Raw genomic sequence first — 26,324 nt, forward strand, 5'->3', positions numbered from 1 at the left:
CCGCACCGCCGGGCGCTGCTGGCGGCGTCTGGGAGGAGTTGTCATGGAGTCACAGAACTGTTTGTGTTGGAAGGGACCCCCGAAGGCCGTGCAGTCCCAGCCCCTGCAGAGCACAGCGACACCCGCACCCATCCGTGCTCGCAGCCCGTCCAGCCAGACCTTGGCTGCCTGCACGGACGCGGCGCCGCCGCCTCTCTGCGCCTCACCGCCCTCAGCGCTTTGCTGTGAGCGGGGAAGGGGCATCGCGGGATAGAAGTGAAAGCAGCGAGGGGCTCCGGTGGAGCTGCGGGGAGATGAAGCTCGGCGAGCTTTCTCTCGGTGCGGCCGCCGTTCCCGTCCCGCGTGGGGTGCGGCACGCACACGGGGGGCCCCGAGGTGCGCACGTCGGGGCAGCCCTCGGCGGAGGCACGCGAAGCAGAAGTGCTCGCCCGCTGCTTCCCATGGCACAGCGGCCCCGTCCCAGTCAGGAAGCGGTCGGGACGGAGAGCCTCGCAGCACGGGCGGTGCTGTCAGCCTGCTGCGTCGAGCGGGCGGGAGGTGCCGCTAAAACAAAGCGGGGCAGGACGGAGGCTAAAAAGTGCCGGCGGGGTTGGGAGGCACCTGTGGTGCCGCTGCGCTGAGCTGGAGGCAGGGGAGCAGCGGGCGTGGAGCTTTTGGCACCGCTGTCGGATCTTGGCAGCAGCTGGAGGAAGCACGGCGGGGCGCGGAAAGCCGTGCCGGAGCTGCCCGGTGAGACACAGCGCGGCTCACCTGCGGTCGGGGGGCAGAGGTGGGCGCGGCCGGACGCGAAGACCCCCGCACGGTGGGCGCGGGGTGAGCTCCGACCCCTGGGATTTGTGAGGCTCGCGGTAAGGGCTGGGGCTGCGCTGGGGCGGGCGGAGAGCTGGAGCGGAGCCCCCCCGGCTCCTTCACACCACCCTTCGGCGGAGCTGAGTCAGGGCGTACTTGGGAGCTCCGGAGTACTTTTGATTTCTGCCCCCGCTAAGAGCCTGCAGTTATTCGGGCAGCAGAACGGTACGTGGTGCCGGCGGGGGTGTACGGACATCCTCAGAAATGATTTTCTGCTCTCCCCTTGGGGCTGGTAATGAATAAGATCCCTGGATCAGAAGGAAAATATGAGGCCCTCTTTTGCAATTTCCTGCCCCAGATTGCACGGAAACAAACAGAGCTGTGGCTGCCCCGTCCTTTGCTCAAACCAGCAGCTCTGGCTCTGCTGTGCATCGCTCAGCACCTCTCACTTCTCCAAATCCGTGATGTTTCCCTGCTGGTTGTGGGCAGCAGCCAGCGGCAGCGTGCCCCATCTCCAGCCGTGCTCCTGCTGAGATCTCCTTTTGGGCTCAGAGCAGTGCCACGCAGCAGCGGTGGCACAGGTGGAGCAGGCAGGGCGTTATGCCGCTGATTGCACCCACCGGCTGCAGGAGGGGAGGTGAGGGCAGCGTGGGCTCCGTCAGGGCTGCTCTGCAGGACCCACTGGCCGCGGTACCATGGCCGCCCGCTCACCGCCATCTCCTTCCCAGGCTGCTCGCCATGCGTGAGGCTGCTCTGCTGCTCCTGGTGCTGGGGCTGCAGCAGGCCGAGGGCCGGTGCGTCTTCAACCGCACGCAGGAGTACTGCCTGTGCTACAGGCTGACCGAGCAGAGCGCCGGGAGCGTCATCCAGTGCCTCGCCGCCTCCACCGTGGAGTTCCAGGGGGGAGACCTGGAGAAATACGCTGACTTCCCCATCAAGGACCTGGACGACTCCACCATTGACATGCTTGGCAGCCTGGAAATCAGGAAGATCGTTTTTTCGGACCTTCTGGTTCCCGAGATCCTCCTGGCCCGCGTCCTGCGGTTCTTCTCCTACACTCGGGTGCAGGAGATGGCGTTCGAGAGCTGCAGCTTCGTGGGGAGGAGCAGCTGGGCGGACATGGCGGGCCGGGCCTTGCCTATCCTGTCACTGCGCTTCCACAACGTGACGGCCGCCGGGCTGGAGGGCCGCGAGCAGGACCTGTCCCCGCTCAGCCGCTGGCTGGGAGCCCTGCAGGAGCTGTCGGTCACCGCCTCACACCTGGCCGTGCTGCCCTGCGCCGTGGGCCGGGCGCTGCGGGCCCTGCGCTCGCTGGACCTGGCGCATAACAGCCTGGGGGACGACGGCCTGGCGCCCGCCTTCTGCCGGGGGGCCTTCACGCAGCTGCAGGTGCTGAGCCTGCGGCACAACCGCCTGACGTCGTACCACGCTGTGTGTGGCGGCGTGCGGCTGCTGGGCGAGCTGCGGCACCTGGATCTCAGCCACAACGCGCTCAGCGCCGGCGCGCCTTCGTCCTCCTGCCAGTGGCCGGCGACCCTCCGCGTCCTTAACCTGTCCAACGCCGGCTTGGACGAAGTGCTCACACCGCTGCCCCCCGCTCTGGAGGTGCTGGACCTGAGCTCCAACCGCCTCCACGCTGCGGACATCTCCCTGCGCTCCCTGCAGGCGCTCCTCCTCAGCCGCAACGCTCTGCCGGCCGTGCCGTCCATCCGGGGCTGCCCCGCGCTGCACACCCTGCACCTGGACGACAACCTGATCGCGGAGCTGCCGCGGGACGAGGTGCAGCTGCTGGAGCGCCTGCGAGATGTGGCCGCGGCCGGGAACCCCTTCAACTGCACCTGCCGTGGGGCCGGGGCCGTGCAGGCGCTGGCGGCCGCGGGGTGCCTGGGGCAGGGCTGGCCGCAGGGCTACGTGTGCCACGCGCCTGCCCGCTACCGGGGCGTGCTGCTGCGGGACGTGCCCGCCTCCCTGCTGCGCTGCAGCCCCGCCGTCGTGCTGGCTCCTGTCTGCACGGGCCTGGCGCTGCTCTGCGTGGCCGTGGCTGGCGGGCTGCTGTGGGCGCGGAGGGCACGGCCCAGGTGGTTGTGTGGCCGGGGGAGACAGGAGGATGCTGTGGAGCGGGACTGCACCCAGCGCCGTCCTGCAGCGGTGGTGGCTTTCCAACACCAGCTTTGAAAATCCTCTTAGAAGCATTAAGGTTGGAAAAGACCCCTTGAGATCAAGTCCAACCGCAACCTCACCGTGCTGCCCGAACGCTTACAGCACTCCGTTAGGTCATGTCCCTGAGCACCACACACAGATGATTGTTGAACGCATTCAGAGATGGTGACTCAATCACCTCCCCAGGGAGCCTATTCCAGTGCTTAACAAGCCTTTCCATAAATAAGTTTGTCCTGATATCCAAGCTAAACCTCCCCTGGCACAACTTGAGGCCATTTCCCCTCGTCCTGTCACCTGCCACCAGCGAGAAGAGACCAACCCCGCTCTGCTGCAATCACCTTTCAGATATTGCAAGGGAGCAATAAGGTCTCCTCTCATCCTCCTCTTCCCCAGACCAAACGGCCCCAGTTCTTTCAGTCTCTCTCACAGGCCATATTCTCCAATCCCTTCCCCAGCCTTGTTGCCCTACTTTGGACCTGCTCCAGCACCTCCATGTCCTTTCTGTACTGAGGTGCCCAAAGCTGAACGCAGCACTGGAGGTGAGGCCTCACCAGTGCCGAGTGCAGGGCAGGATGACTGCCCTGGTCCTGCTCGCCACTCCATTCCTGATCCAAGCCCAGGATGCCACTGGCCTTCTTGGCCACCTGGGCACACTGCTGGCTCACTGTCCATCTGCACACCAAGGTCCTTTTCCATCAGGCAGCTTTTCAGCCACTCCTCCCCAAGCCTGTAAGGTTGCCTGGGGTTGTTGTGACCAAAATGCAGGACCCGACACTTGGCCCTATTGAAACTGATACTGTTTACCTCGACCCAGTCTATCCAGGCCACTCTGTAGTGCCTTTATCCCCTCAGGCAGATCACACTCCCTCCAAACTTGGTGTCGTCCATGAACTTAGTGAGGGTGCACGCAATCCCCTAATCAAGATGGTTAATAAAGATGTTAAACAGAAGCAGCCCCAGTACCGAGCCCTGGGGCACACCGCTCATGACTGGTTGCCAATTGGATTTAACTCCACTGACCACAACTCCTTGGGCCTGGCCATCCAGCCAGTGTTTTACCCAGCACAGCGTGCGCCCATCCAGACCATGGGCAGCCAGCTTCCCCACGAGGATGCTGTGGGGGACAGTGTCAAAGGCTTTACTGAACTCCAGGTAGACCGCATCGACAGCCTCATCTTCATCCACTAAGCGGGGCACCTTGTCACAGAACAAAGTCAGGTTTGTCAAACAGGTTCTACCATTCATAAGCCCATGCTGACTGGGCCTGATCCCCTGTCTGACCTTTAACTGGTCCAGTACACTGGGTGTGTACTGGGTCTGTGTTTGCACCTTGGGGTTTGTTCTGGGAACTGGGAGCAGCACCTCCGCCCAGCAGAGCAGGAAGGGAAGTCCCCATGTACTGGAATTCACTGACCCTTATCAGCACCTCTCTACTCTTAGTAAACTCACAGGGCTGTTTCCCCATCTACACCCAATGGCTCACATCCCATCACTCCGGACTTTGGGGTTGGCTCAGGGACAGGAGCAGCTGTGTCACCTGGTCCTACAGGGAGTGGTGGCAGATAGAGGCATGTGTGCCTGCTCCCACCTTAGTGCCAAGGGCAGAGTGTGGGACCCCTCTCCTGCCCCCTCAGCCTGTATTGGCACTGAACAGAGCTCCCCAGCTCTGTCTGGGTGCTCTGGGTACAGTTGGTCTCCAGGAGACATGAACCTGTGGGCTGTGGCTGCTTCTCGTCTCCAGATAACATCCGAGGTGCCTCATCCCATGCCCGGCTGTGTGCACACGGCTGTACCCGATCACCATCAATAATGCACAGGAACATGATCCCCATCCCTGCCCTGCACTGGGTGCTGAGCCATGGACGGTGAGGAGGTGAGCGGGGCACATTGCAGACGCCTTGGGGGGACTGTCCCCTGGTTTTGGGGTGGCTGACCTGGCTGCCGGTGGTGCTCGGGGCAGGAGCCGGATCGTGTCCCTGCTGCCATGCGTGTGTCCCCGCCAGCTGAGCAGGAGGTGTGCGTACGAGCAGCCGTGGGACTGCAGCAGGCAGCAGGTGGGCTGGGGGTTGTTGCGGCGGTGGGGCCAGCGCTTCCTCCCCTTCACCCACATGGTGGCTTTGGGCACTGTGGTCACTGTGAGAGGGCTCGGGGAAAATGGCCCCTCGAACCTGGGCCCCTGGCTGCTGGGGGTAAAACTGGGGCAGGTGGGGTGGCCCCTCTCCATGCTCGATGTTTTCAGGGCAGAGCTGGGCAGCTGGCAGTGGAGACCCCCTGCAGCTGCTTCTTGCAGAGAAGGAGATCCAGGTGAGAGCGGCAGGGGTGGGGACACTGAGGGGACAAAAGTTCCTGGGCCTCATATGAGAGCAGGGAAGGATGGGAGTCTCACCCTTCCTCTGTGCCACACTAACTTTGCAGCCCAGTGTGCCCAGTCCTTCCTTTGTCCTGCACTGGTCATACTGGGGGAAGCTGAATATCTTTACCTTCGCTCCATCATGCCAGGAGAGCTGCCTGACTGTCGATGACATCTTTCACTTGGATGCAGGACAGGTACCACGGGCCCCACGTCCTTCTGCAGCCCTGTGCCCAGCCAGATGAGCCAGGGACACATGGCTGCCATCAGGCTCCTGTCTGAGCAGTGCTGGTGACCACTGCCGGCTCCTTGGCTGTGCTCAGGTCCTGGAGCTTGTCCTTCAAATGTCTCTGCTGCTGTTTCTCATCCCTCCCTGTTTCCTCTTGGTGTTGGGTTGTGGCCGTGTGCTGTGCCATGCTGTCTCTGCCATCCATCCTGTCCCATGCCATCTCACCTTTGCTGTGCCATCTGCTCCATGCCAGTGACCCCCATGTTGGGCCATCTGCACTGTTCTGGTTGTTCCATACCTTTCCTCCTCAGCTACATACATCTCTTCTACCAGGAGAAGGTCTTGGAATTGGCAAGACCCCAGCTGGCTCTGCTGCCCCTTGGCTACAGTGTGTCCCTGATGCTGTGGGACCCAAATGGCCCTGGGAGCCAGCTGCCACTGCAGGACATCATCTGGCAGGTGAGGGCATGGGGAATGGCTGCAGAGAAGTCACCTTGCTGGGCTCCAGGGTCCCAGCCTGCTGGTACAGGTGTGGGACACAGCCACGCCTGCTGAGAACCCAGCTTGTCCTCAGGTGATCAACATCGTCTTTCAAGAGCTGGAAGTGTCAGGGAGCAACGCACAACGCCTGCACACAGTCAGCCTGGTCCAGGTACGATGGCAGCAGGGCTGGTCAGGACAGGATGCTCTGGGCAAGGTTCCCCATTCTGCTGCCAGTTCCAAATGATGCGGCCTTTGCAACTCAGTTTTCTCACCCCTGGGCTCTCCAGAAGTGGGAAGCCTGTGCACGAGCCCTGCACGGCCCTTGCAGTTCTCAGGGCTTTGGTTTTGCCTGGCCTGGTGCTGGAAGCAACCCTGATGCACTCCCTTCCCAGCCCATGCATGGACACAAGCAGCCTGGGGCCCCAGTGGGTGCAGGTTACCAGCAGCCCTCTCCTTCTGGCCTCCATATAGCACTGTCCCATTCCAGGTCTGCGCTGAGGGTGAAGCCTGGGACCTGCTCCGTCCCGATGGCAGAACCCTGCACGTGATGGACATCACACCCCTGGGCCTGTAGGTAGCTGGACCCCAGGGGCCGGCACCCCAACACCTATCGTGGGGATGGGCCTGGTCGAGGAGCCAGGGCAAGCAGAGGTGGAATGACATGGTTCTCAGTGTTCATTCTCATCTCTCTGCTTCTAGAATGGTGGAGGAGGCGATGGAGGTCGCTGTGTCCAATGCCCAAACTGCCATCAGCATCTACACGTGGGGGCTAGGGGCTGCTCCAGCTGCTGGACCCTCAGCCACACAGGGGTGGGTGGGCTCGGCTGAGGCCCCAGGCAGGCGTCCCAGGTCCTGGCACCATGCACTGCTGCTCATCCCAGCTTCTCCCCAGGGCCTGCAGCCTCTTCACCCTCACTGTGGAGCAGCAGCTGGAGGGCGGCAGGCATCGGCGCTCAGCTCTGCGCATTCTGGCATCCCCAGGAGCCTGTCCCGAGCTGTACGTGTGGGAGCTGCAGCTCAGCCCGCTCCTGCCATCGCACGCCCAGCTCCGCGCACCCATCCCTCCTGTGGGTGTCTCTCAGCAGGGTTCCCCATCCCATGCTCCAAGCACCAGGCACGGGCGCCCTGCCCTGGATCGTGGAGCGGCTGCTGGAGGGGAACAGCCTCACCTTCCTGCTGCTGTGTGTGACGCTGCCAGGTAGTGCTGGGAGCACGAGGTCCCCGCCGGCAGCCCAGGGACACGGCGCGGCCGCTGCCCAGGCACCCAGGGCTCACTGCTCCCGCAGACACCCCCAGAGAGCAGATCCGGGCAGCCCTGGCGCTGGCTGAGCAGGTGAAGGGGGCGAACAAATCGGTGTCACCCACACACTGGGACCCTGCGCGGGAGGTGGCAGCGCGGAGGGAGAAGATCCGAGGGCTGCGGACAGAGCTGCTGCACACAGAGCTGCAGGAGGCAGCGGGCCGCCCCGAGCAGCGCAGAGTGCTGGCGCAGCTGCAGAGAGCTCTGCGGGAGCTGCAGGTGGGGGACACTTATGGACGCTCCATGGCCTGGTCGCTAGCGGGGCAACGCCAACCCCTGGCTGGATGAGGTGTCCCAGGCCCATGTCTGCACCGAGGCGGTTTGGGTGGGATATGTTCACACCTGGAGCTCCCTGGCACGCCCAGTCGCTTTTTCCAGGTGCTGAAAAGCCAAAAGTGGGAGAAAAAACAGGCGCTGACCAGGGTGTTTGGGACAAACCAGGTGCAGCAGCCCAGTGCCGAGGTGGGTGCAGATCAGACGCGCCCACCTCCCCTAGGGACCACCTGGGCACAGCAGCGGCACCAAGGCCTGCTGCCTCCCGTTGTGTCCCCGTCTCCCACAGGACCCGATCTCTGCAGGGAATGCAGCACCAACACAACAGCCTGGGACCCAGATGCCCCCATACGGTGTCAGTTTGGAGCCAGTGAGAGGTCAGGAGCAGGGGATGGGCATGCCCCACGCTTGGGGGGCTGAGGTGGGTAGGAGGCATTGCTTACATCGCATCCTTCACATCCACAAACATCAGAGCCCAGCGAGAGCTGCAGGGCAGGGACCAGCCAAGCCCCAAGGAGCTCAGGGCAGGGTTTGACGGAGGGGCCACAGGCACTGACCAGGGGACACACAGTGAGTGAGATCCCACCAGGTCTGTGTCCAGAAGCAGCCCAGGTCCCCCTGCACCCAGCCCCTTGCCGGGCACCCATGGACCTGCCTCTGTCAGGCAGGAAACCAGCAAGAGCCACGCCAGTCTGAGGAAGTTGAAGACTCCCTGGCAGAGGCCCAGAGGCAGCAGCTGCAGACTCAGCTCCTCCAGCAGGAGCTGCAGGACAGGGCAGTACGAGACCAGGAGGTGAGCATGGGAGGAGAGCCTGACAGGACAGGGTAGAAGAGGCAGACCTGAGGGGCCCCAGGTTCCCACAGATATCTCAGTGCCGCCCTGTCCTTATCCCTGTCCCTGCAGCAGGATGCAGCTCGCTTGCAACAGGAGGTGGCTATTCTGCATCTGAGCCTGGAGGCAGCACACAGGGAGCGAGAGGCAGCCAAGCAGCACCTGGATGCCCTTCTGCAGGGCCGTGGGCAGGAGATGCAGGCCTGGAGGCAGCACCTGCAGCAGGTGAGGACCAAACCACAGCTGCTGGCACGGCTCTGCACACAGAGGCCAGGTTGGTGCCAGGGCCCCTGCGTGTCACTGCAGGTGCTCCAGGACCAGCAGCACCGGGGAGAGGAGCGAGCAGAAGCACTGAAGCAGCGGTACCAGGCACTGCTGCAGGAGGTGCTGCGGGACGCTGTGGAGCTCTCCATGCACAACCAGCAGCTGCGGGAGGCCAGAAGACACAGCTCAGCTGATGCCACCACGCAGACACCCTGAGACAGGGTCCCTGAGCAGTGGGAACAGCCACCCTGACAGCAAGGACAGAGCGGGTGCTGGTTCCTCCTGCTGCTGCCAGCACAACATCTCCAGTCCAATCTACATTGCCTTCTGAGCAGCACAGGTATGGCTCTCTGTGGCACCAGGCTGACACAGGCACGAGGCTACAGCTGGTGCCATGGAAGGGCTCGTGGCCCCAGGGATGCTGCCGAGTGCAATAAAGCAAGTGCCCCCACACCAAGAGTGTCAGGCTCAGATGTGTTACTGAACAGGGCAGTACAGGGCTCTGCCAAGTGAAACTGTCATCTTCCTGCAGGGAGAACAAACACATGCACATCATTAAACCACAGCTTTAATAACCGTACCGGAGCCAGCAGTGACTTCTGCCCACCAGGAATTCACTAGCCACTCACACTTGTACAAATTCAGGTGCTGTTTCCTCTTCGGAGAGCACATAAGACTCCCTTTATAATCCCTGTCCACAAAGGTAGACAGCAATGCAGTGCCCAGGACAGGCAAATAGGGCCCAAGGATACCAGACCTCCAGGCAGGGGCTGCGCTGAGGATTGGGGTGGAATACTGCAGAGGAAGGGTGGGAGAAACCCCCAGGTGCGGTGCAGGGCTCTCCTGGCAGCAGCACACTGCTCTGGCAGCAGGGCTGGCCGCATGCTCACGAGCAGCAAACCAGGGCTAACCCTGCAGCAGCTTTTACTGGCACAGGGGACAGATGTGTGCTTCAGTGTGCAGAAGATGTGGAAAACAGCAGAAGTGTGGCGTACCATACGAGAAGGGGCTCAGGATTCACTCTAAAGCCTGGGCCTACCGGATAAAGGTGTGGGATAAAGAAGCATGGGGCCGGCAGGGCAATCTCTCCTCTTCCTGAGCAGGGGTATGCTGAGCAAAGCCCTCCCAAAGGGCATTTGCTTTAGGGCAGCAGAAACTCATGCTGGGCCACCCTGCCTCCTCCTGTGAACAAAAAGGCAGGGAGGCATCACTGTGCCCCACACCAGGCCCAGCACAGACAAGGAACACCCCTGAGTGACAGCTAAGGGCTGCCCTGGTGCACGCAGGGCAGGGAGGCCGCAGCTACGTCACCCCATAGTACAAATGAACAGCGAGGCCAATGCACGAGACTGCAGTGAAGAAGAGAAGGGTGAGCTGCAGGTTGAAGAGGGCAACAGACAGCAAAGCATTGACCAGGATGGAGCAAGAGATCACAAAGAGCCTGGTGATGTTACTGCTGTGCTTCATGACCACGGACATAATCAAGCCGTTCAAGGCCTGGCTGACCACAATCACCAGCACCCAGGATGAAAAACCCTCCAGGAAACCTTTCTCTGTGCTGCTCCAGAAGTGGCCGACCAAATTGACCAGGACCCCAAAGAAATAAAGGAAGAGGTTCTGAAGGTTGAGGGGCAGAGCTTGGGTTTTCAGGATAGCTTCTGTGTAGACAGCAGACAAGCCTGATATCAGGCAGTACACCGAGATCAGCAACAAGCCCACCAGCGTGATGTGCAGCTGCATGGCAGAGGGGCTGCCAGAGCCCCGTGGGTCCCGCAAACCCCCACAGCTGTAGCTCACCCCGGCAGCCATCAGCAGGCAGAGCGCCAGCCACTGGCGCACACGGAGCCTCTGGCGCAGGAAGAGGCTGTAGAGGAGCGCGGTGCTGACGATCTTCAAGTTGCTCAGGATCTGGTAGGTGCTGGGATCCATGAAGAGCTGCATGTGAACCACGAGGTTGTTGTTCGCAGCGTAGAGCAGGGCTGAAAGGGCGAAGGGAGCGACGTGGTGCCAGGACACCGCAGCCCCGAGCAGCCGCCGGTCCCAGGTGAGCAGGAAGAGCAGGGAGAGCAGCAGCTTTGTCAGCTCGATGAGAACCACCACGGCCGAGGAGCTGAAGGGGATCGCGCCGTCCACCTTGCACAGGGCGAGGAGCGGAGCGTGGGAGCCGTATATGGCCACAGAGGAGAGCAGCATCAGCCCCCACAGCCCGCGCTGAGAAGGGCTGAGCGGGGCGCCGGCGGCTTTCCCAAACACAGCCATCCCCGGGCTGCAGCACGAAGGGCGAGGGCCGGCACGGAGGGGGGAGGCCGTACAGACTCCCACCTCGGGATACTCAGAAGAGACCAAACGCCACGAGTTTAATGAGCCCGACTACAAGAGGACGCTACCTGCCACGCTCCCCGTGCGGCGGAAAGGAGCAGCTTCGCTCCTGCCGACAGAGCGGCAGATCTGCCTCCCCGGGACGCACCGCACGGGGGGAGAACCGAACACCGGGCAGGGTCAGTCTGCGAGCGCCCCGGGAGCCGGGCGGCCCCGCTACTCCCCTCCTTTCCGCAGCGAGCTGAGGTAGTCCCGCAACGTCTTCTCCACGTCGGGCACGGCGTAGTTCTGCGCGGCGTAGATGCCGGTGCACGTCCCCACGGCGAAGCCCAGCACCGCCGAGAAACGCAGCTTGGCCACCAGGTACCCGGCCAGGAAGCCCTTCAGGAACGGGGAGGCCAGCAGCGAGCCGCCCTGCGGGGCACAGCGCGTCAGGGCGCGGGGCCGGCGGAGCCGAGCGGGGCGAAGCCGGGCCCGGCCGTCCTCACCTGCCCCACGCCGGCGTGCACCTCGTCCTCCACGCGCCGCTGCAGGCTCTCCAGCTGCCCCTTCAGCAGAGCCAGGTCCTTCAGCTTGGGCAGCGAGTCCTGCGGGGACGCACAGCTGCAGGCGAAGCCGCAAGCCAAGCCCGCGGAGCGCGCCTCGCCGCCCTACTCACCTTATCGTCCGCCATTCTGCCGCCGCCCCGCCCTCCCGGCGGGAGCTCCGCCCTGCGCGCCGCCATTTTGAGGCGGGGCGGCCCGGCTCTGAGCGCCGCCGCGTTGGGGGCGGGGCGCCGCGTTGGGGGCGGGGCGCCGCGTTGGGGGCGGGGCGCCGCGTTGGGGGCGGGGCGCCGCGTTGGGGGCGGGGCGCCGCGTTGGGGGCGGGGCGCCGCGTTGGGGGCGGGGCGCCGCGTTGGGGGCGGGGCGCCGCGTTGGGGGCGGGGCCGACGTTCTCCTTCCCGGAGGTCGTGGGGCTGTGAGCGGTGCTGCTCAGTGTGTGACTGTAGGGACGGTCAGCAGGGCTGTGGTTCGGGCTGCTGGACGTGGAGTCCTTGAGGCCGCAGTAGCCGCACGTGGGCCGCTTGCTCAGCTTTTCCTGTGCTGGGCGCTGGGAGCAGAGCGAGCCGGTGGGCACAAATGCACTTGCCTGCGATTGCCGTGCTTTCCCCCCGCAGCGTTTGGTCCGTGGATTAATGACGGTGAAAACCAGTTACGGCTCCTTCTGCGGGGCTGTCTGGAAAAACAAGTGCAGTTCCCCTTTGTGCCCGAGGTGTGATGGATGGCCTCAAACAGCTGCTGGCGGGCTGGGCGAGGTATCAGCTGTCCAACAACAACAAATGCCCGGCAGGACGAAGTGTTCCCTGAGCACTGCAGACTCTGAGAACAGACAGAAGGGAAGTGCGTGGTTGCTCTGCCCTGCCTGGCAGGCCTCGTACTGGTTTGCCCAGTTTTGCACAGAAAAACAGGAGGGTTTACAGTTAGAGGAACTTTCAGTCCGTTCACAGTATCTACAAAGTGGTTTTCTTTATGCAGGGAGAGGCCTGGTGCAGTGAGTTCACGTTGCTTAGTGCGAGGGACCTGAAGAAGCCTCGGATGAGCCCCCACAGCAGAGTTCTCAGTGCTGCTTTTGGTTGATCTGGGCATGGCCAGACAAGAGCAGTTTTGATGTGAGGGCAGTTTTGATGTATGGGGATGATTGTGGGAATTCAGAGCAGAAGCTGTGGAGCAAGATAAATGAGAAAGCAAGGCTGAGAACAGGGACACCTCTATAAGAGGGAAAACGAAGTGAAGTGAGCTGTGTGATGGCTGTGCAATGATGGCCCTGGTTGGAGGGAGAGTGTGTCCAGGGACGACCCACGGCTGTGGATGCATGAGTGCCTGCCTGCATGTCCAGGAGTCTTTGTGGAATGGTTTGTTAACGTGTAAAAGCCGGTGGGAAAGTTAAAAGGGAAAAGTGGTGAATGCATATAAGGCATGTTAGAACCTGTAATAAACAATACGGATCAGTCACATCCGAGTCTGCGCCCGGGACGCTGCAGGACACAAGATCACCCTGAGGGCTGCCTGTTTTGCCATGGTTAAAAGGTAGCCGTGGTCTGGAGAGAAAGGCTTCCTTTCCAGTGAAGGGCAGTCAAGGTGCCTCATCCCCTACGCACTCAAACGCTGATTTGTCAGTGCCTGACTTGGCCGTGCGTGGCTCAGCATCCTGCTGTCCCTTGGCACTCAGGCTAGGGCACCATGAAGGTGACATTGTCTTTCAACCTGTGCTGTGCTGGCTGTGAGGAGGCTTCAAACCTGGCACCTGCTTGTTTTCTGTGTGGGTATGGTCTGGAGATGAGAAGGGACTGGTGTCATAGGGGTGCACCGAGGGGGGAGAATGGATGGAGTGGGACCTGACCCCTTTAAGATGGCAGTGCCCATAGGTGGACCTATAGCAAGTCCCTGTGGTATCACTGCGAGCCCCTCAGGTGCCACCTGGCTTCTGTGATGCCCCTGGGGCTGGGCAGCCTGGCAGCCAGCTCGGCTTGTAGCATTGCTGGTCACTCTGGGGGGGCTGCACCTCTTACGTTTTGCTGCTTCTTTTAGCACCAAAAAACTCCTTGCCATCAATCAGCAGCTTGCTCTGCAGGCCAGGCTGGCTCTGTGTGTGGCTGGCCCTGCTGTAGCCCCTGGCACAGCTTTTCTTACAGAGCTGCCCCAAGAAAGGCTCTTGCAGGACCCGCTGTGCCAGCACCAATGTTCAGCAGCTACACCACACCATGCTCCTGGGGGAGGAAGCAAGCCCACTAAATGCCTATGCCATAGAACTGTTTTTTCAACCTGCCTTTAGAAAATACAAATGTTCTTATCCACAGCATGGAGCAGCACCTCAGAGAGCCATGCTTTGCTCCTAACCAAATGGTGGTTTTGGCATTGGAAAGTAATGGAGAGATCACTTCAACCTTCCATTTGTGCTCTCTGGGAGCCCTAAGCTGGAGAGCTGGCATTTGGGACAGAGGTGGAAGCTGTCCTCCTGTAAGAAAAGAAATGCGCCTTTCTTTGAGATCTCAGTCTTGCTGAGAGCTGCTGTCAGACCAACACAGGCACTGATGGTGCCAGCTGAACTTAAACCACAGCACTTACAGCTGGGGAAATAGGCACTGCAGGTGCAAGTCTGAGCAATTGAGAGAAGGATGCGTTTCAGACTCTTGGCTAGCAGTTTGGTGCAAAACGGGGATGTTGGGATCGATGTGTGTGTTAACTCCGTGTGTGCTCTGCCACAGTTTAAAAGCCCAAGTGCGAGTTGCAGTTGCAGCATGCAGGAGCATCAGGTCAGTTGTGCTGGCGGCTCTCAAATTTGATTTATACACGCTCACCTTATGGCGGGGATGCCAAGCTCTGAGCACTGAGAGAAGTGACCTTGGGCAACCTGCAGCTTTTCTCTACCACCTCAAATAAGCCCGCTTCTCAAACAGGCTTTTTCAGATGTAAAAAAAAAAGCAAAGTAGTGTGAGCACAAGGGCTTTTCCTGGGGAACCAAGCTTTGAAAGGGCGAACTTCATGTTGGCTTTGAGAACTTGAGAGCGACTAACGTGCAACACTGGAGGGCAGCACAGCATCATCGCAGTCCCTGCTGCCCACCTCCGGCTTGGGTCTCCTCGTGGGACCTCCTCACTTAGCAGCCTTGCAGGCGCTTTTCCGTGCAGGAACACCAGCACGCTTTGCTCCGCTGCAGCACAGCCCTCTGTGGCTGCACTCGTATTTGCTCACTGTGTTTCAGCCTCATGAGCACCACTGCGAAGCTGACTGTAAAAACCCAGGGCCTGCACAGTTATCAGCCAGACCGATTTGCTCTTGGGAGGTTAATTGCTGTGAGATCTAAGGATACAAACAAGAACAAGTCCTGATGAATCTTTTTAGCTATCCTTAGACTGACTTTTTGCTCGGTGTGTAGCGATAGGACGGGGCGGAATGGCTTTAAGCTAAAAGACAGCAGATTTACATTAGGTAACGGGAAGGATTTTTTTATTCAGAGGAACAGGTTGCTCCATGTCTGGAGGCGTTCAAGGCCAGGCTGATGTGGTGGGTGGCAACCCTGCCGTGGCAGGGCTTAGAAGTGGGTGATCTTTAAGGCCTCAGCTGTTCTACGATTTCTTACCAACTGCTCCAAAAGTGTCAGAACGAGTTTGTTGGGTGTGTGAGAGCACCAGCAAAGCTGAGAACCCTTGCTACCTCTTGCCACCAGAAGTCAGGCTTGGGGGTTCTCTAGATGTTTCATCCATGCCACCATTTACATCCAAGGACGAAGCTACGAAACTACTAAAGCTTCAAACTTCATTCTGTCTTTTTCACTCGACAGAAACGCGACAGCCAAGGTATATGCTTGGCACGAGCTCTCAGGATGCAGCAGACAGTTGTTCCTGGGAATGTAAGCAAAAACAGGAAACCTCAACACATTTTCCATGATCCAGTCACTAACCACCAGCAAGAGCAGGAGGGAGAAAGCCAACATCCGCATCAGCTGCTCAGCTTCACAAGTAAGTTAGTTCTTCCTTTAAGCCACGTCTGTCCTTATGCTGCTCATGTTGGCATGTGAACACACAAGCGTTCTTTATCATCTTTGTCACTGCAAACTGGATGAATTTAAATAGCTCAGCTTCTTCTGACTTTGAGCAAAACTGATTTTTGCACGGTCTGTGGGCCAGAGAAACCGTGCAGAGGCTTAAAGAGAAAAAAAGGTCATTTCCCCATGGCAAGCAGCAACGATCCCAAAGCCTTTAAACGATGCTTGGGATTGACACCCAGACATGTTTGAGAGGACTTGAAATGTCAGTCTTTGAAGATGTCAACCAGGTTGAAGGAACCATCTTGCAGTAAAGGACAGATTCTGTTGGTGAGCAACACCAGTTGCCTTTTTTTAAAGCTTTCTTGCTGCTCAGCAATGCAGCAGGCGCAGCCCAACCTGTCCGAGATGCCCCATCCATCACAGGGCAGCAAGCAGAGAAACAAGGCTTCTCAGAGTGCTGGATGATGTTTTCAGCTCTCCAAGTGTCCTTTACAGGAACATGCTTCAGACGGTCATACTGATGCTGGCCTCTCAACCCCTAAACCCAGCAGTAAAACAGGAGAGGAATTCTCTCTCCTCAAACCCACAGTCACAGATGTCAGCATCAGCTGGGAGTTCTGAGCAGAACAGGTAGGAGTTAAAAAATCCCCAGGCACACCTGGAGAGGGCAGCTCCAAGAGTGCTGGCAGGCTGCTCACCCAGTGGGGCCATGTGGGCTGGAACTGGCTTCTCAGCCAAAAACACTTCTCATCCTAATCCTAAAGCAACTCTTAGCTCCATCCCCTCCTTTAAATATTGGCTCGTATAGCTGGAGTCAGCCTTAACATTCCTGGGGCTTCCAGTGTAGTGATCTTTAATATATGAATTCCTCCATGAAAAGAGATCTGAAATTCACTGTATCCAAACAGAAAGGCAAGAATTAGGGAGCACTTTGCCTCCCCCTTCCCAGCCCTCTGTCCCCGACAGTTGCTGCATTAGTGCAGGTTGCAGGGCAGGCTGCAGTGCCGGCTTTTCATCCATGGCAAAGAGGACGTGCAAGAGCAGGGCTTAAAGACACAACAGAACCTGCTGGGGTAGGAGGAGCTGCGGGAAGCCTCGGCCTTGCTTGGCAGCTGTGTCCAAAGTCGGCCCTGGCCCCAGTCCTTGTGCAGCCAGGGTACATCTGGCTCTGCCTTGCTCACTCAATCCTGACCATGAAATCAATTCCCTGCTCCATGCTGGGCCTCTCCCATCATCGCCGGCTGATGGTAGACGCCACAGAGGTGGTTTCTGGGTTGCCTGCCCTTGCAGGGTAGCAGATCTGCTGCTCTCTGATGCAGCATGCCGGGATCGTGCCACCCTGTGAGGTGCTGCCAGCTCAGCCCTGCTACTGAAGGTGACCTGGGCTGTGGGTGGCTGTGCCAGGCATCTCTGGGCCAGCATGGTCCCCACGGAACGAGGCCAGGGGCACAGGGCAGCGGTGTCCATGCTCCAGTCTGAGCCTGGCAGAGCTGCATGGGTGACCTGCAGATGAGGTCCTGCAGATGAGGCTGTGCTCCACACATCTCCGGCATGAAACACAGGCTGCAGCAAGGAGAGGTTGTATGCAGAGCAATTCAAGGCCTCTAACACCACGTGTGTCCCCTGTGCCAATTTGGTCATCAGCTCTTTGAGCCCTGGTGCGCAGGACCCTACAGTCACACCGCAGGGCTGGCTGGGAAGCTCAGTGTGCTCACTGCAGGGAGCAGCAGCAGAAGCCCCCCAGCAGCAGTGTGCTGCTGCAGCAAAGAGCACCAAGCCGGGCTGCAGCGCGTGCTGGGCACCTCTTGAAGTGTTTGGCTGTGGATGTTTGGCTTGGGGCCGTGCTCCTGTCCTGCAGCACTCACACTCAGGTGCTCAGGTTTAAGACAGCGCCTCACACACAGCTCTGCTCCTGTTGGCAGCCCGGTACCCAAGCGTACCCAGATCCAGGTGGTGTGCAGGGTTGTCGGGGTGTTTTGTACCCCCTGCCCGAGGTGGTGACAATGGCTGCTGCAGACAGCACCGCCCTGCGAGCGCCAGCCAGCAGCGGGCACCATCGGCTGCCCTAACAGCTCAGGTCTGGTGGAGCTTCCGCTGCTCAGCCTCGCTGTTGCTGCCTCTGCGCCAGCCCTGCCCACCGCGCTCGGCCAGCCACGGCTGTCCCGTTGCCATTGCTTGGCCCTGCCTTTGTCCTTGAGCAGCAGCGTGAGCTGTGCTGTCAGACGTCAGCACGACCCGCTGGAACAAGCCGCGCCGTCCCTCTGCGCCCACGCCTGTCCCCAGTGCTGAGCCCAACCTGGCCTTGCTGAGGGCGGCGGTGGGGAGCAGTGCCCAGACCAGGAGGGAGCTGCGCGCTGCTGCTGCACCACCATCCCTGCAGAGAGAAGCGCGCAGCTGGGGGCCGTGGTGCTGCTGGCTTCGCTGCCCTGCAGCTGCCGCTGGCTGCGCCCCACTGCTGAGCTCAGCCCTGGCACCGCACGCTTCCAGCCCAGCAGATGCTCCCGCTCTCCACAACAAGGGGCGGACGGTGGATTCGGGCCAGCGCCGCTGCCCCCACCCGCGCAGGGTGGGCAGAGCCCTCAGGGCAGCACCAGCGCGTTCCCCCCTGCAGGAGGTCCCCACCCTTTCATCTGTCGCTTTCGTCTCTTGCGCAGATGCGGTGCCCAGGGATTAGGCTGCAGATTAAGGCTTTACTGAATCCTGCCGTAGGTTCCAGCTCCAATCCCAGCAGGACCAACGTGCAGCCACATCTCCCTGTAAGCTCGCTGGGGCCTGGAGAGACATTTCCCACCCTGTGCTGCTCTGTGCATGGGAGATGCAGCCCCAGTAATTGCATAGACTGTGGCAGCTGCCAGGCTTTGTCCTGGGAAGGAAGGCTGGAGAGAGGCAGGAGCTGGGGCTGCCCAGAGGATGGAGCCAGCCATGGCCTGCGGGCAGCTGTGCTCAGCCCTGCAGCGGCTGAGCTCCTCCCTGAGGCTGGAAGTGCAGGCTGAGCACCTGGGAGCTCTCAGGTGGCCTCATCCTTTTGCTAAAGTCTTGAAAGCTGGGAGGGACCAAAGGGATGGAATCCATACAGGGGTGCTGCAGCACCAGAAGGTAACAATCCAACTGAACTGCCTGTCTGCTTTTAGCAAAAGGGGAAACCGAGGCACAGAGCAGCAGCATACAGCTCTGTGGCCTCCCCACGCTGCTGACAAAGGGGTTTTGGCATCAGGCGGCGGGGGACATGCGTCGTGTGGGCAAACGGTGTGGGTGCTGCTGGGTGCTGGGCAGCTCAGGGAACGCTCAGGGGGGTGTTCTCACTGCAGAGAGGTCCAGGCATGTCCCCGTGGGCTGAGTCCAGGCGCAGCCCTCTCTTCAGTCTAAGCATTTGCCCTAAATCAGCCAGGGCTGCAGCTGGAGTGAGGCAGAGCGCACAGCCAGGGGCCTGGCACATCACCTGAGGCTGGAGAAACACTGGGTGCTGCAGAAGGCTGCCAGCATAAAGTGACTGCATGGAGCAGATGCAGGGAGGTTCCTCATGCTGTAGGATGCCCGAGGGTAGAGGTGCCCAGGCCTGATGAGGATATCTGTGTGCGTAATTACTGCTGGGATGGGTCAGCTCAGGGACCTGGCACACACACACGTGTGGCCGGGACTGGGGCACTGCCAATGAGCCCAAGATTTGGGATCATGAACTTACCCCCAAAAGGAAAACACTTCCATGATCACAGGATGTAGGGTCAGGAGGGTCTTTCAAGATCATAGAACCGTAAAGTGGGTTGGGTTTGGGTTGGAAGGGTCCTTTGAGGACTGTGATCATTAGGTCATGGAACCATAGAATCACAGAACAATTGGGTTGAAAGAGACCTCACAGCCCCCCAGCCCCACTCTGCCATGGGTCGCCTGCCCCCCAGCTCAGGCTGCCCAGGGCCCATCCACAGCACGGGACGCCTCCAGAGATGGGGCACCACAGCTCTGAGCAGCAGAGGATTTCTGAATCTGAAGGATTTCTAACCTAAATCCCCTCTTTTAGTTTAAAAGTGTTCCCCATATTCCTGTCACTGTCTGCCCATGTAAAAAGTCATCACTCCTGTTCACATGCTCCCACCGCTCCTGGAAGGCTGCAGTGAGGTCTCCCCTGCGCCTTCTCCACGCTGAACATCCTCAACTCTCTCAATATGACACAAGGCAAAACCCGATTAGCACACACCACACATTCTTGTGCGTACACGAGAAATGCACAACGCGAACGGCCACGGGGCTGCAGGCTCCCGGGTGCCAGGGAGCGCCGGGCTCAGGGGCGGTCACTGCGCAGAGGCTGGGGCAGGTCAGAGGAGCTGACCTGCAGGCTGAGCTCCACCGAGCCGGTGCCCAGGGGTTGCTCCTCGTGCACCACGTACTCCTCGCGCTGCTGCTGCTGCAGGTGCCGGAGGATCAGCCCGGACAAGAAGTGGCTCTCGGCCTCTGCCGGTTCTGGAAAGAGGAAAGGCAAAGCCGCGCTCGTGTCCGTGCAGAGGCGGGGCTCTGGGCGGGGATCTCGGCAGAGCGGCCGTGCTCACCTTCATAGGCGATGAGGCGGTACGTCCCCGCGCACTCCCTGGAGCTGCTCAGGATGTCCCGCAGCGTCCTGTAGAACAGCCGCGCCTGCTCCAGCCGCTGCTCCCTCCCGAAGGCTGCGCACTCATCCTGCGCCATGGCGAACAGCGTCTGCAGCGGGGACGCAAACTCCAGCACGCAGGGCCTGGGCTGCGGGGAGACGGCGTGGGGAGGGCAGCGCCGCTGAGGGCTTGGTGCTGCGCCCAGCGCCCATCCCTGGAGGTGCCCCGTGCCGCGAGGAGCCCCGGGCAGCCTGAGTTGGCGAGGGGCAGCCGGCAGGGGCGGGCTGGGGGGCCGTAGGGCCCTTCCAACCCAACCGTTCTGTGGTTCTATGGGTTGAGCGGGGCAGCTCTGCCTTGCCTCCATCCCCAGCCTGCACCTGGGGACGCCTCACCCACCTGGGGATGCAGGGCTGCCCCAGCATACCTTGTCGTCCTTATCCCTGATCACATACAGGCTCTGTCTGTAGACTCTTCTTTTGATGCCTGCCCGGGTCAGGGTGGTCTCAGGAAGGTCTGCCAGGTATTGGATGTTGCTGTCAGCTTTCTCCAGGTCATCCCAGATGTCACAGTTCAGTGGGACCAGGATGTGGAGCTTCCAGGCGTCGCGGTGTGCCTGCAGCATGGGGTTGGCCCTGCTGATCTCTTCCATGCACTCCTTCAGGCCTGGAGGAAGAGCGAGGTTTGAGGGGAGAGCGGCACTGGGGTCTGCTCCTCACTGTGGAAGTGGCAGGGCTGTGGGAGCCATTTCCATCCATAGCCGTGACAGTGCAGGGGAACAGCTCCATACGTGGCAGAACTATTTTCAGGTAGCCGACGTAGTAGGACCAGGCGAGGCCGTGAGCAACGTTCTTCTTGGAGCTCTCAGTCAGCTCTGACACCTCCACCGCTGAGAGCTTCTGCAGAGGGAAAAGGAGGAAAAAACCAGCGGCGGGGCTCAGAGGGGACAAAGGGCGATGGCTGTGCCAGCACCCAGAGCGGTGGTGGCCGTGCAGATGGGAGGGCAGGGCAGGGTGTGCCCAGCCCCTTCCCAGCAGCACTCTGCACATACGGAGCCAGGTGGCTGAACACCACTGCTGAGCATCCCCTTACCTGCAGCCCGAGGGTGAGGACCAGCAGCTGGCACAGGCAGGCGAGGGTGAGGCGGGGGCTGTGCCCGTCGTCCTCTTGAGGGTCCAGGTAGGCTGAGCCGCTGACAAGGAGCAGGGCCAGGTGCCAGCGTGGAGGAAAGCAGGCACACAGCATCTGCCAGAGGCTGCCGTGGTGCCTGGATGGGCGAGGGACAAGAGGGGCTGACGCCTGGGCTGGAGGGGCCAGGTGGGAGCCAGAGACAGGGAGCGGATCCCCCAGTGGTGCTCACCTGGAGTGCAGGTGGAAAATCTCCTCTGCCAGGCAGCAGCAGCCCTTGAGCAGCACCCCGAGCTGCATGGCCGCCAGCTGGGTGCAGGCACGGTGGGTGATGGACATCAGGGGCTCCCCAGTCAGGAGCAGCACCACGAAGCACACAGCCAGCAGCACGCATGCCGCATGCTGTGCCCGCCCCGCGCGGGGCTCGGGGACGAGCAGGGCAGCAGGGCTGCTCCTTGTCGACGGATCCTGGGGCATCTGCGAGCAGGAAGGGGGGGTGGGGGGCAGCCGCCGGGACCCCCGAGATCCACATCAGCGCGGCGGAGCGGGGACGTGCACGCCCAGAGCTCAGTCAGCACTCCAAAGCTCGCAAGCACAGCCCAAACCGGCGCCTCGCCGACCGCTCTGCCGCCCCTGCTGCTAACGCCACCCTGCTCCGCACCCGTGGGCACTCACCGAGGTGCGGCCGTGATGTTCGGCACCGCGATGTCTGCGCCGAGGGCAGCGGGCGTAGCAGCGCTCAAGCACGCACAGCCACAGCCTCCGCTTCCTCTGGATGCGACCGCTATGCAGGGCCGGCACCCGCTCCTGCCGCACGGAGAGGGCAGAGCTGCACGGCTGCTGCAAACCTAATGGAAAACAAAACGAAAATGAAAGCTGCTCTGGCAGCTGTAAGTGGCAAGGGAAGGCGTGGAGCCTCCCATGCTGGGCACCTGGGGGGTGTCTGTGGCTTTGGGCCCTGGGCAGCTAGGGGGAATGCTGCAGGTTACAACATGCAGGAGTTTATGGCTCTGGAAAACCCCAGCATCCCTGCCAACTCGCAAAGGATAGAATGAGGAAGGAAATGAAAGCAAGCTTGTTTTCGCTTCGAGTGGGTTTCCAAAGTAAGCAGAACTTCAGCAGCAATGGATTCCTCCAGTGAGGCTGACACAGCATTCCCAGCACAGCCCCAGGGCAGCCTGGGGCTCTGCTCATGGGCACCAAGGGTACGGCTGGAGCTCCTGCCCACCTTGCTTACCCACCTGGGCGCTGCCACAGCCCGGGCTCCTGATGCAGGCAGAGGGCCGTGCGCCTCCCTAGTGCCAAGGCTGGCCAAAACAGGCAGGTGCCTGCTTTTACCCCTGTACCACGGGCCCGTTCCCCACTCCCAGCTCCTGCCCATGGCTGTGCCACTCTCCTGCTTTTTCAATCCCCCCACTCTATTCTGCCCTGTTTCTTCTGGAGGAGGCTCGGGGGAGACCTCATTGCATTGTACAACTTCCTGAAGGGAGGTTGTGGTGAAGAGGGATTTGGCCTCTTCTCCCAGGCAACGAGCAGGACACGGGGCAATGGCTGCAAGTTGTATCAGAGGAGGTTTAGGTTGGACATAAGGAAGAACTTCTTCTCTCAGAGTGGTCAGGCACTGCAATGGCTGCCCAGGGAGGTGGTGGAGTTGCCGTCCCTGGTAGTGTTCAAGAGGCGCCTGGATGACGTGCTGTGTGATGTGGTTTAGTGCTGGTGGTGGCAATGGTGATGAGGACACGGTCGGACTGGATGATCTTATAGGTCGTTTCCAACCTTGTGATTCTATGATTCTATGATTCTATGCCCATCTCGCTTTTGCTTCCAGGCTCTGCCCTGTGCCTGCCTCCTCTCTGCACACATTGGATGCTCTGGAGCTCCTGCCCTCTCCTTGGAATTTCCTCACACATCCATTGGGGTTCTCAACTCTTTTGTGACACCAGAGCTTCTTCCCTGAGAGATTTTCTCCCTTTGATAATAGATAAATCTGTGATTTATCAGCCTTCTTTTGATGTCCTTTAAGCTGCCAGCACCTGCAGTGCCCATGGCAGTGGGTTCTTGTGCACGTGTCAAGTGGAGGAGCCCTTCTGCTTTTGGGGCTGTTCCAGTCTGCTGCTCTTTGAGGTGTTCCCGCTCTTGTGTCGGGACACCTGCAATGCCCCCAGGTCCCAGGAGCCTTTGCCCTCCTGCCGTGAGCTGCCTCTCACCCAGCTCCTGGCACAGGGAAGCAGGTATCCGCATATTTCCTCACGTCCCGCCGTGTGGGCAGTGGGCACAGCATGGGCCCGAGTGCAGTGAGATCACAGCAGCGTGATGCTGCAGGTGCACACGCCTTCCAGCCACTTCTCATTTGTAACAGGTCAGAGAATCATAGAATCACAGAACCGTGTTGGAAGGGACCCCCGAAGGCCGTGCAGTCCATCCCCTGCAGAGCACAGGGACACTCGCAGCCCAGCAGTGCTCACAGCCCATCCAGCCAGACCTTGGCTGCCTGCACGGACAGGGCACTCAATCCCACTCTCAGTGTCACTGATGAAGATGTTAAAGAGCGTCAGTCCCAGCACGGACCCCGGAGGGCTACCGCTTGTCCCTGATCTCCATCCACACATGCAGCCATTGACCGCTGGCCACCGTCCTCCAGGTGCCACCTTGTGCACGCCTGGCTTCCTTCTCCCATTGCGCAGCTGTAATTACATGGGGGTGTGGCCGTGTTCTTTCCTTGTTCCTCCTCTCCCACCCACTTACAGGAAACAACTGCTGCCTTCTTGGCCAGGACTTGCATCTGAGGGAGGTTCGTGGAGGAGACACTGGGCAGGAGTCGGTCCTGGGGCACACATCCGCCGTGCCATGAAAATGAGCTTTAGTTTGGTTTGCACCAAAACCAGAACAAGCTTGTGAAAGAACAAACAAAGCAACCATGGGAGGATGGGGTAGCAATTGCCAGAAATGGAAACCACATCAACAAAACAGCAACAATTTCTGTGTCTGCCTAGTGGACAGTGCGTTTGTTTGGATCGTCGTGCGCTGCAATTCCCCCAAAGCCTTTTTCTTCTTGTAGAAAAACCCATGGCTTAAAAGCAAAACCAATAGAAGAGCAAACGAAGCCCCCAGCATTGCTTTGATGCATGAAGAAAAACCTCCATCTCCTGGACAGTTTTTTTTTGTGCTCCTGTTGCCCTAACGCCTTGCTGGCCGCATGCTGCTCACAGCCTCCTTGGAATTTCCTCACACATCCATTGGGGTTCTCAACTCTGTGTTTTTAAGCACATTTAACTGAGACCGAGAGCAAATCACTGCAGAACTCACTTCCATCAGGCTTCAAAGCTGTGTCAGTTCTGGGTTTGAGCTGTGGTGTGGCAAAGGGAAATCGAGGTGGGGCACGTGGCAGCGTGGGGCTGTTTGAGAGCCTCTCAGCTCACCTGGCCCTGTGCAGCCACGTCTCCTGTGCACGAATCAGTGACATGGGGGGTGCGGTGGGGGTCAGTGCTGCCCCATGTCCAGCTGCCATCCAGCTGCACCCCAGCCCTGTTCATTGCAGGGGAGTTGGACCGGATGGCCTTTAGAGGTCCATCAACTCAAACCATTTTGTGATTCTGCAATAACAACTATGAAAATGAATTTTCTACATTCCTTAGAGAAGCTCACATCCATGTGGTAGGAAATAGAAAAACGTCCCTGGCAGAAAAATGAAAACGAAAGTGTTTTTAAACTGTTACTTTCACAGATGTTGATTATCCGGATTGAGTTCTACAATCACAGAATCACAGAATGCCCTGGGTTGCAAAGGAGCACAGTGCTCATCCAGTCCCAACCCCCTGCTGTGTGCAGGTCGCCAACCAGCAGCCCAGGCTGCCCAGAGCCACATCCAGCCTGGCCTTGAATGCCTGCAGGGATGGGGCATCCACAGCCTCCTTGGGCAACCTGTGCCAGTGCCTCACCACCCTCTGGGGGAAAAAACTTCCTCCTAATATCCAACCTGAACTGTTGTTCAAAGGGGGCTTTTCAGAGCTCAACAAGGAACAAACAGCAACCCAGGCTGCTTCTGTTGCCACTGTGAGCTCAACTGAGTTTTCCAATTTGGTGACAAAATCCACAGAGCTCTGAAAAAGGAGGGCCCAGTCCTCAGGATTTGTGACCTGAAGGCGTCCCAAGAACTGCCCAAGCCGCAGTGCAAAGTAAAGCAGAAGAGCCAAGCAGGAGGCTGCCCTTCCTGCGATCGCTCTGAGAGCCACGGGCTGTTTTCAGCATGAGAGGGGGATGTGAAGCCGCTGCCTGAAGCACGTCTCTGCCCAGCCACGGCGAAAGAGCTCTGTGTGCTGGGAGACGCCCTGTGAGCTAAAGCTGCTGGAGGAAACACCTGAAGTTGTCGTACAAAGGGCAGCAGCAGCAAAGCCAGCGGGAGCAGAGACAGCCTGTGCCTCCCCAGGGCCTCGCGGAGCTGCAGGACGAGCGCAGCACAGCGGGTGGATGCACGCAGCTGCGGCGCGGAGCTGAGGGTTTCAGCGCCCCGCCTCTCCTTCGAGCCCTTCACGTGAGAATGCGAAGGGCAGGGAGCGGCCCTGCTGCAGCATCTGAAGGCAAGCGGACGGGTGAGGTTAAAAACCCCGCTGTAATTCACTGTAAACGAACACACCGGGAACCAGGCTGTCCTCCGATGGCTGAAAAGGAGCAGGAGCTGGAGACCTGCCGCCAGCACGGCCGCCCAGCTCCCACAGCGCCACAGCCCGGGCCCCCGCCCGTCTTCGCGCCACGCGCTCGGCACGGCGCAGGCTGCCCGAAACTCCCGCGCGCTCCCGCGGCGCCGCCCCTCACATCGGCGGCGCGGCCGAGACTTCTTCCCGCCCCAACTACTCGCGAGACCTTTACGTCTCGCGAGGTGTTTTGCGTCACGCGAGGCGTTTGCTTCACGCGAGATCGTTGCGTCACGCGCGGCGGCACCGTCGTATCCCTCCGCGCTCTCCCCCTCCCCCTTCTGGAGAGTTCTGTGCGCGCGCCGCACGGCAAATAGTCCCCGCGCCTCCCGCCCGCCCCCGCCCCGCCCGGCTCCGCGCCCCCGGCCCGGCTCCGGCCCTCCCCCCGCGGCGTTCTCTCCC

At 60.2% G+C, this 26,324-nt stretch overlaps 4 protein-coding genes across 5 annotated transcripts; 1 reads left to right on the forward strand and 3 right to left on the reverse strand.

Annotated features, from left to right (window-relative positions):
- The first annotated feature begins 57 nt into the window (after positions 1 to 57).
- On the forward strand, positions 58 to 3,933 carry CD14 (CD14 molecule). Its single transcript, XM_052684514.1, has 2 exons — positions 58 to 729; positions 1,518 to 3,933. Exon 2 carries the CDS (start codon positions 1,528 to 1,530, stop codon positions 2,962 to 2,964), a length of 1,437 nt encoding a protein of 478 aa, XP_052540474.1. The 5' UTR covers positions 58 to 729; positions 1,518 to 1,527; the 3' UTR covers positions 2,965 to 3,933.
- Positions 3,934 to 9,232: 5,299 nt separating this feature from the next.
- On the reverse strand, positions 9,233 to 10,940 carry LOC128081370 (probable UDP-sugar transporter protein SLC35A4). The gene has a single exon (XM_052684524.1). It carries the CDS (start codon positions 10,937 to 10,939, stop codon positions 9,983 to 9,985), a length of 957 nt encoding a protein of 318 aa, XP_052540484.1. The 5' UTR covers position 10,940; the 3' UTR covers positions 9,233 to 9,982.
- A 72-nt stretch (positions 10,941 to 11,012) lies between these two features.
- Positions 11,013 to 11,765, reverse strand: SLC35A4 (solute carrier family 35 member A4). The gene is made up of 3 exons (XM_052684546.1): positions 11,658 to 11,765; positions 11,488 to 11,586; positions 11,013 to 11,413 (listed from the first exon to the last, which is right to left on the reverse strand). The coding sequence occupies exons 1-3, from the start codon at positions 11,721 to 11,723 to the stop codon at positions 11,216 to 11,218; spliced, it is 363 nt and encodes a 120-aa protein (XP_052540506.1). The 5' UTR covers positions 11,724 to 11,765; the 3' UTR covers positions 11,013 to 11,215.
- Positions 11,766 to 19,707: 7,942 nt separating this feature from the next.
- STING1 (stimulator of interferon response cGAMP interactor 1) lies at positions 19,708 to 25,443 on the reverse strand. Of its 2 annotated transcripts, none has more exons than XM_052684516.1 (7): positions 21,907 to 25,443; positions 21,464 to 21,708; positions 21,196 to 21,370; positions 20,894 to 21,002; positions 20,531 to 20,769; positions 20,068 to 20,215; positions 19,708 to 19,981 (listed from the first exon to the last, which is right to left on the reverse strand). In XM_052684516.1, exons 2-7 carry the CDS (start codon positions 21,706 to 21,708, stop codon positions 19,803 to 19,805), a joined length of 1,095 nt encoding a protein of 364 aa, XP_052540476.1. In that variant the 5' UTR covers positions 21,907 to 25,443; the 3' UTR covers positions 19,708 to 19,802. The 2 variants fall into 2 exon arrangements, with proteins under 2 accessions (XP_052540476.1, XP_052540475.1); XM_052684515.1 differs by having other exon boundaries at positions 20,068 to 20,254.
- Between the last annotated feature and the right edge of the window lie 881 nt (positions 25,444 to 26,324).

Source organism: Tympanuchus pallidicinctus, unplaced genomic scaffold, assembly GCF_026119805.1.
Source record: "Tympanuchus pallidicinctus isolate F22 unplaced genomic scaffold, pur_lepc_1.0 scaffold21, whole genome shotgun sequence".
NCBI classification, from domain to species: Eukaryota; Metazoa; Chordata; class Aves; order Galliformes; family Phasianidae; genus Tympanuchus; species Tympanuchus pallidicinctus.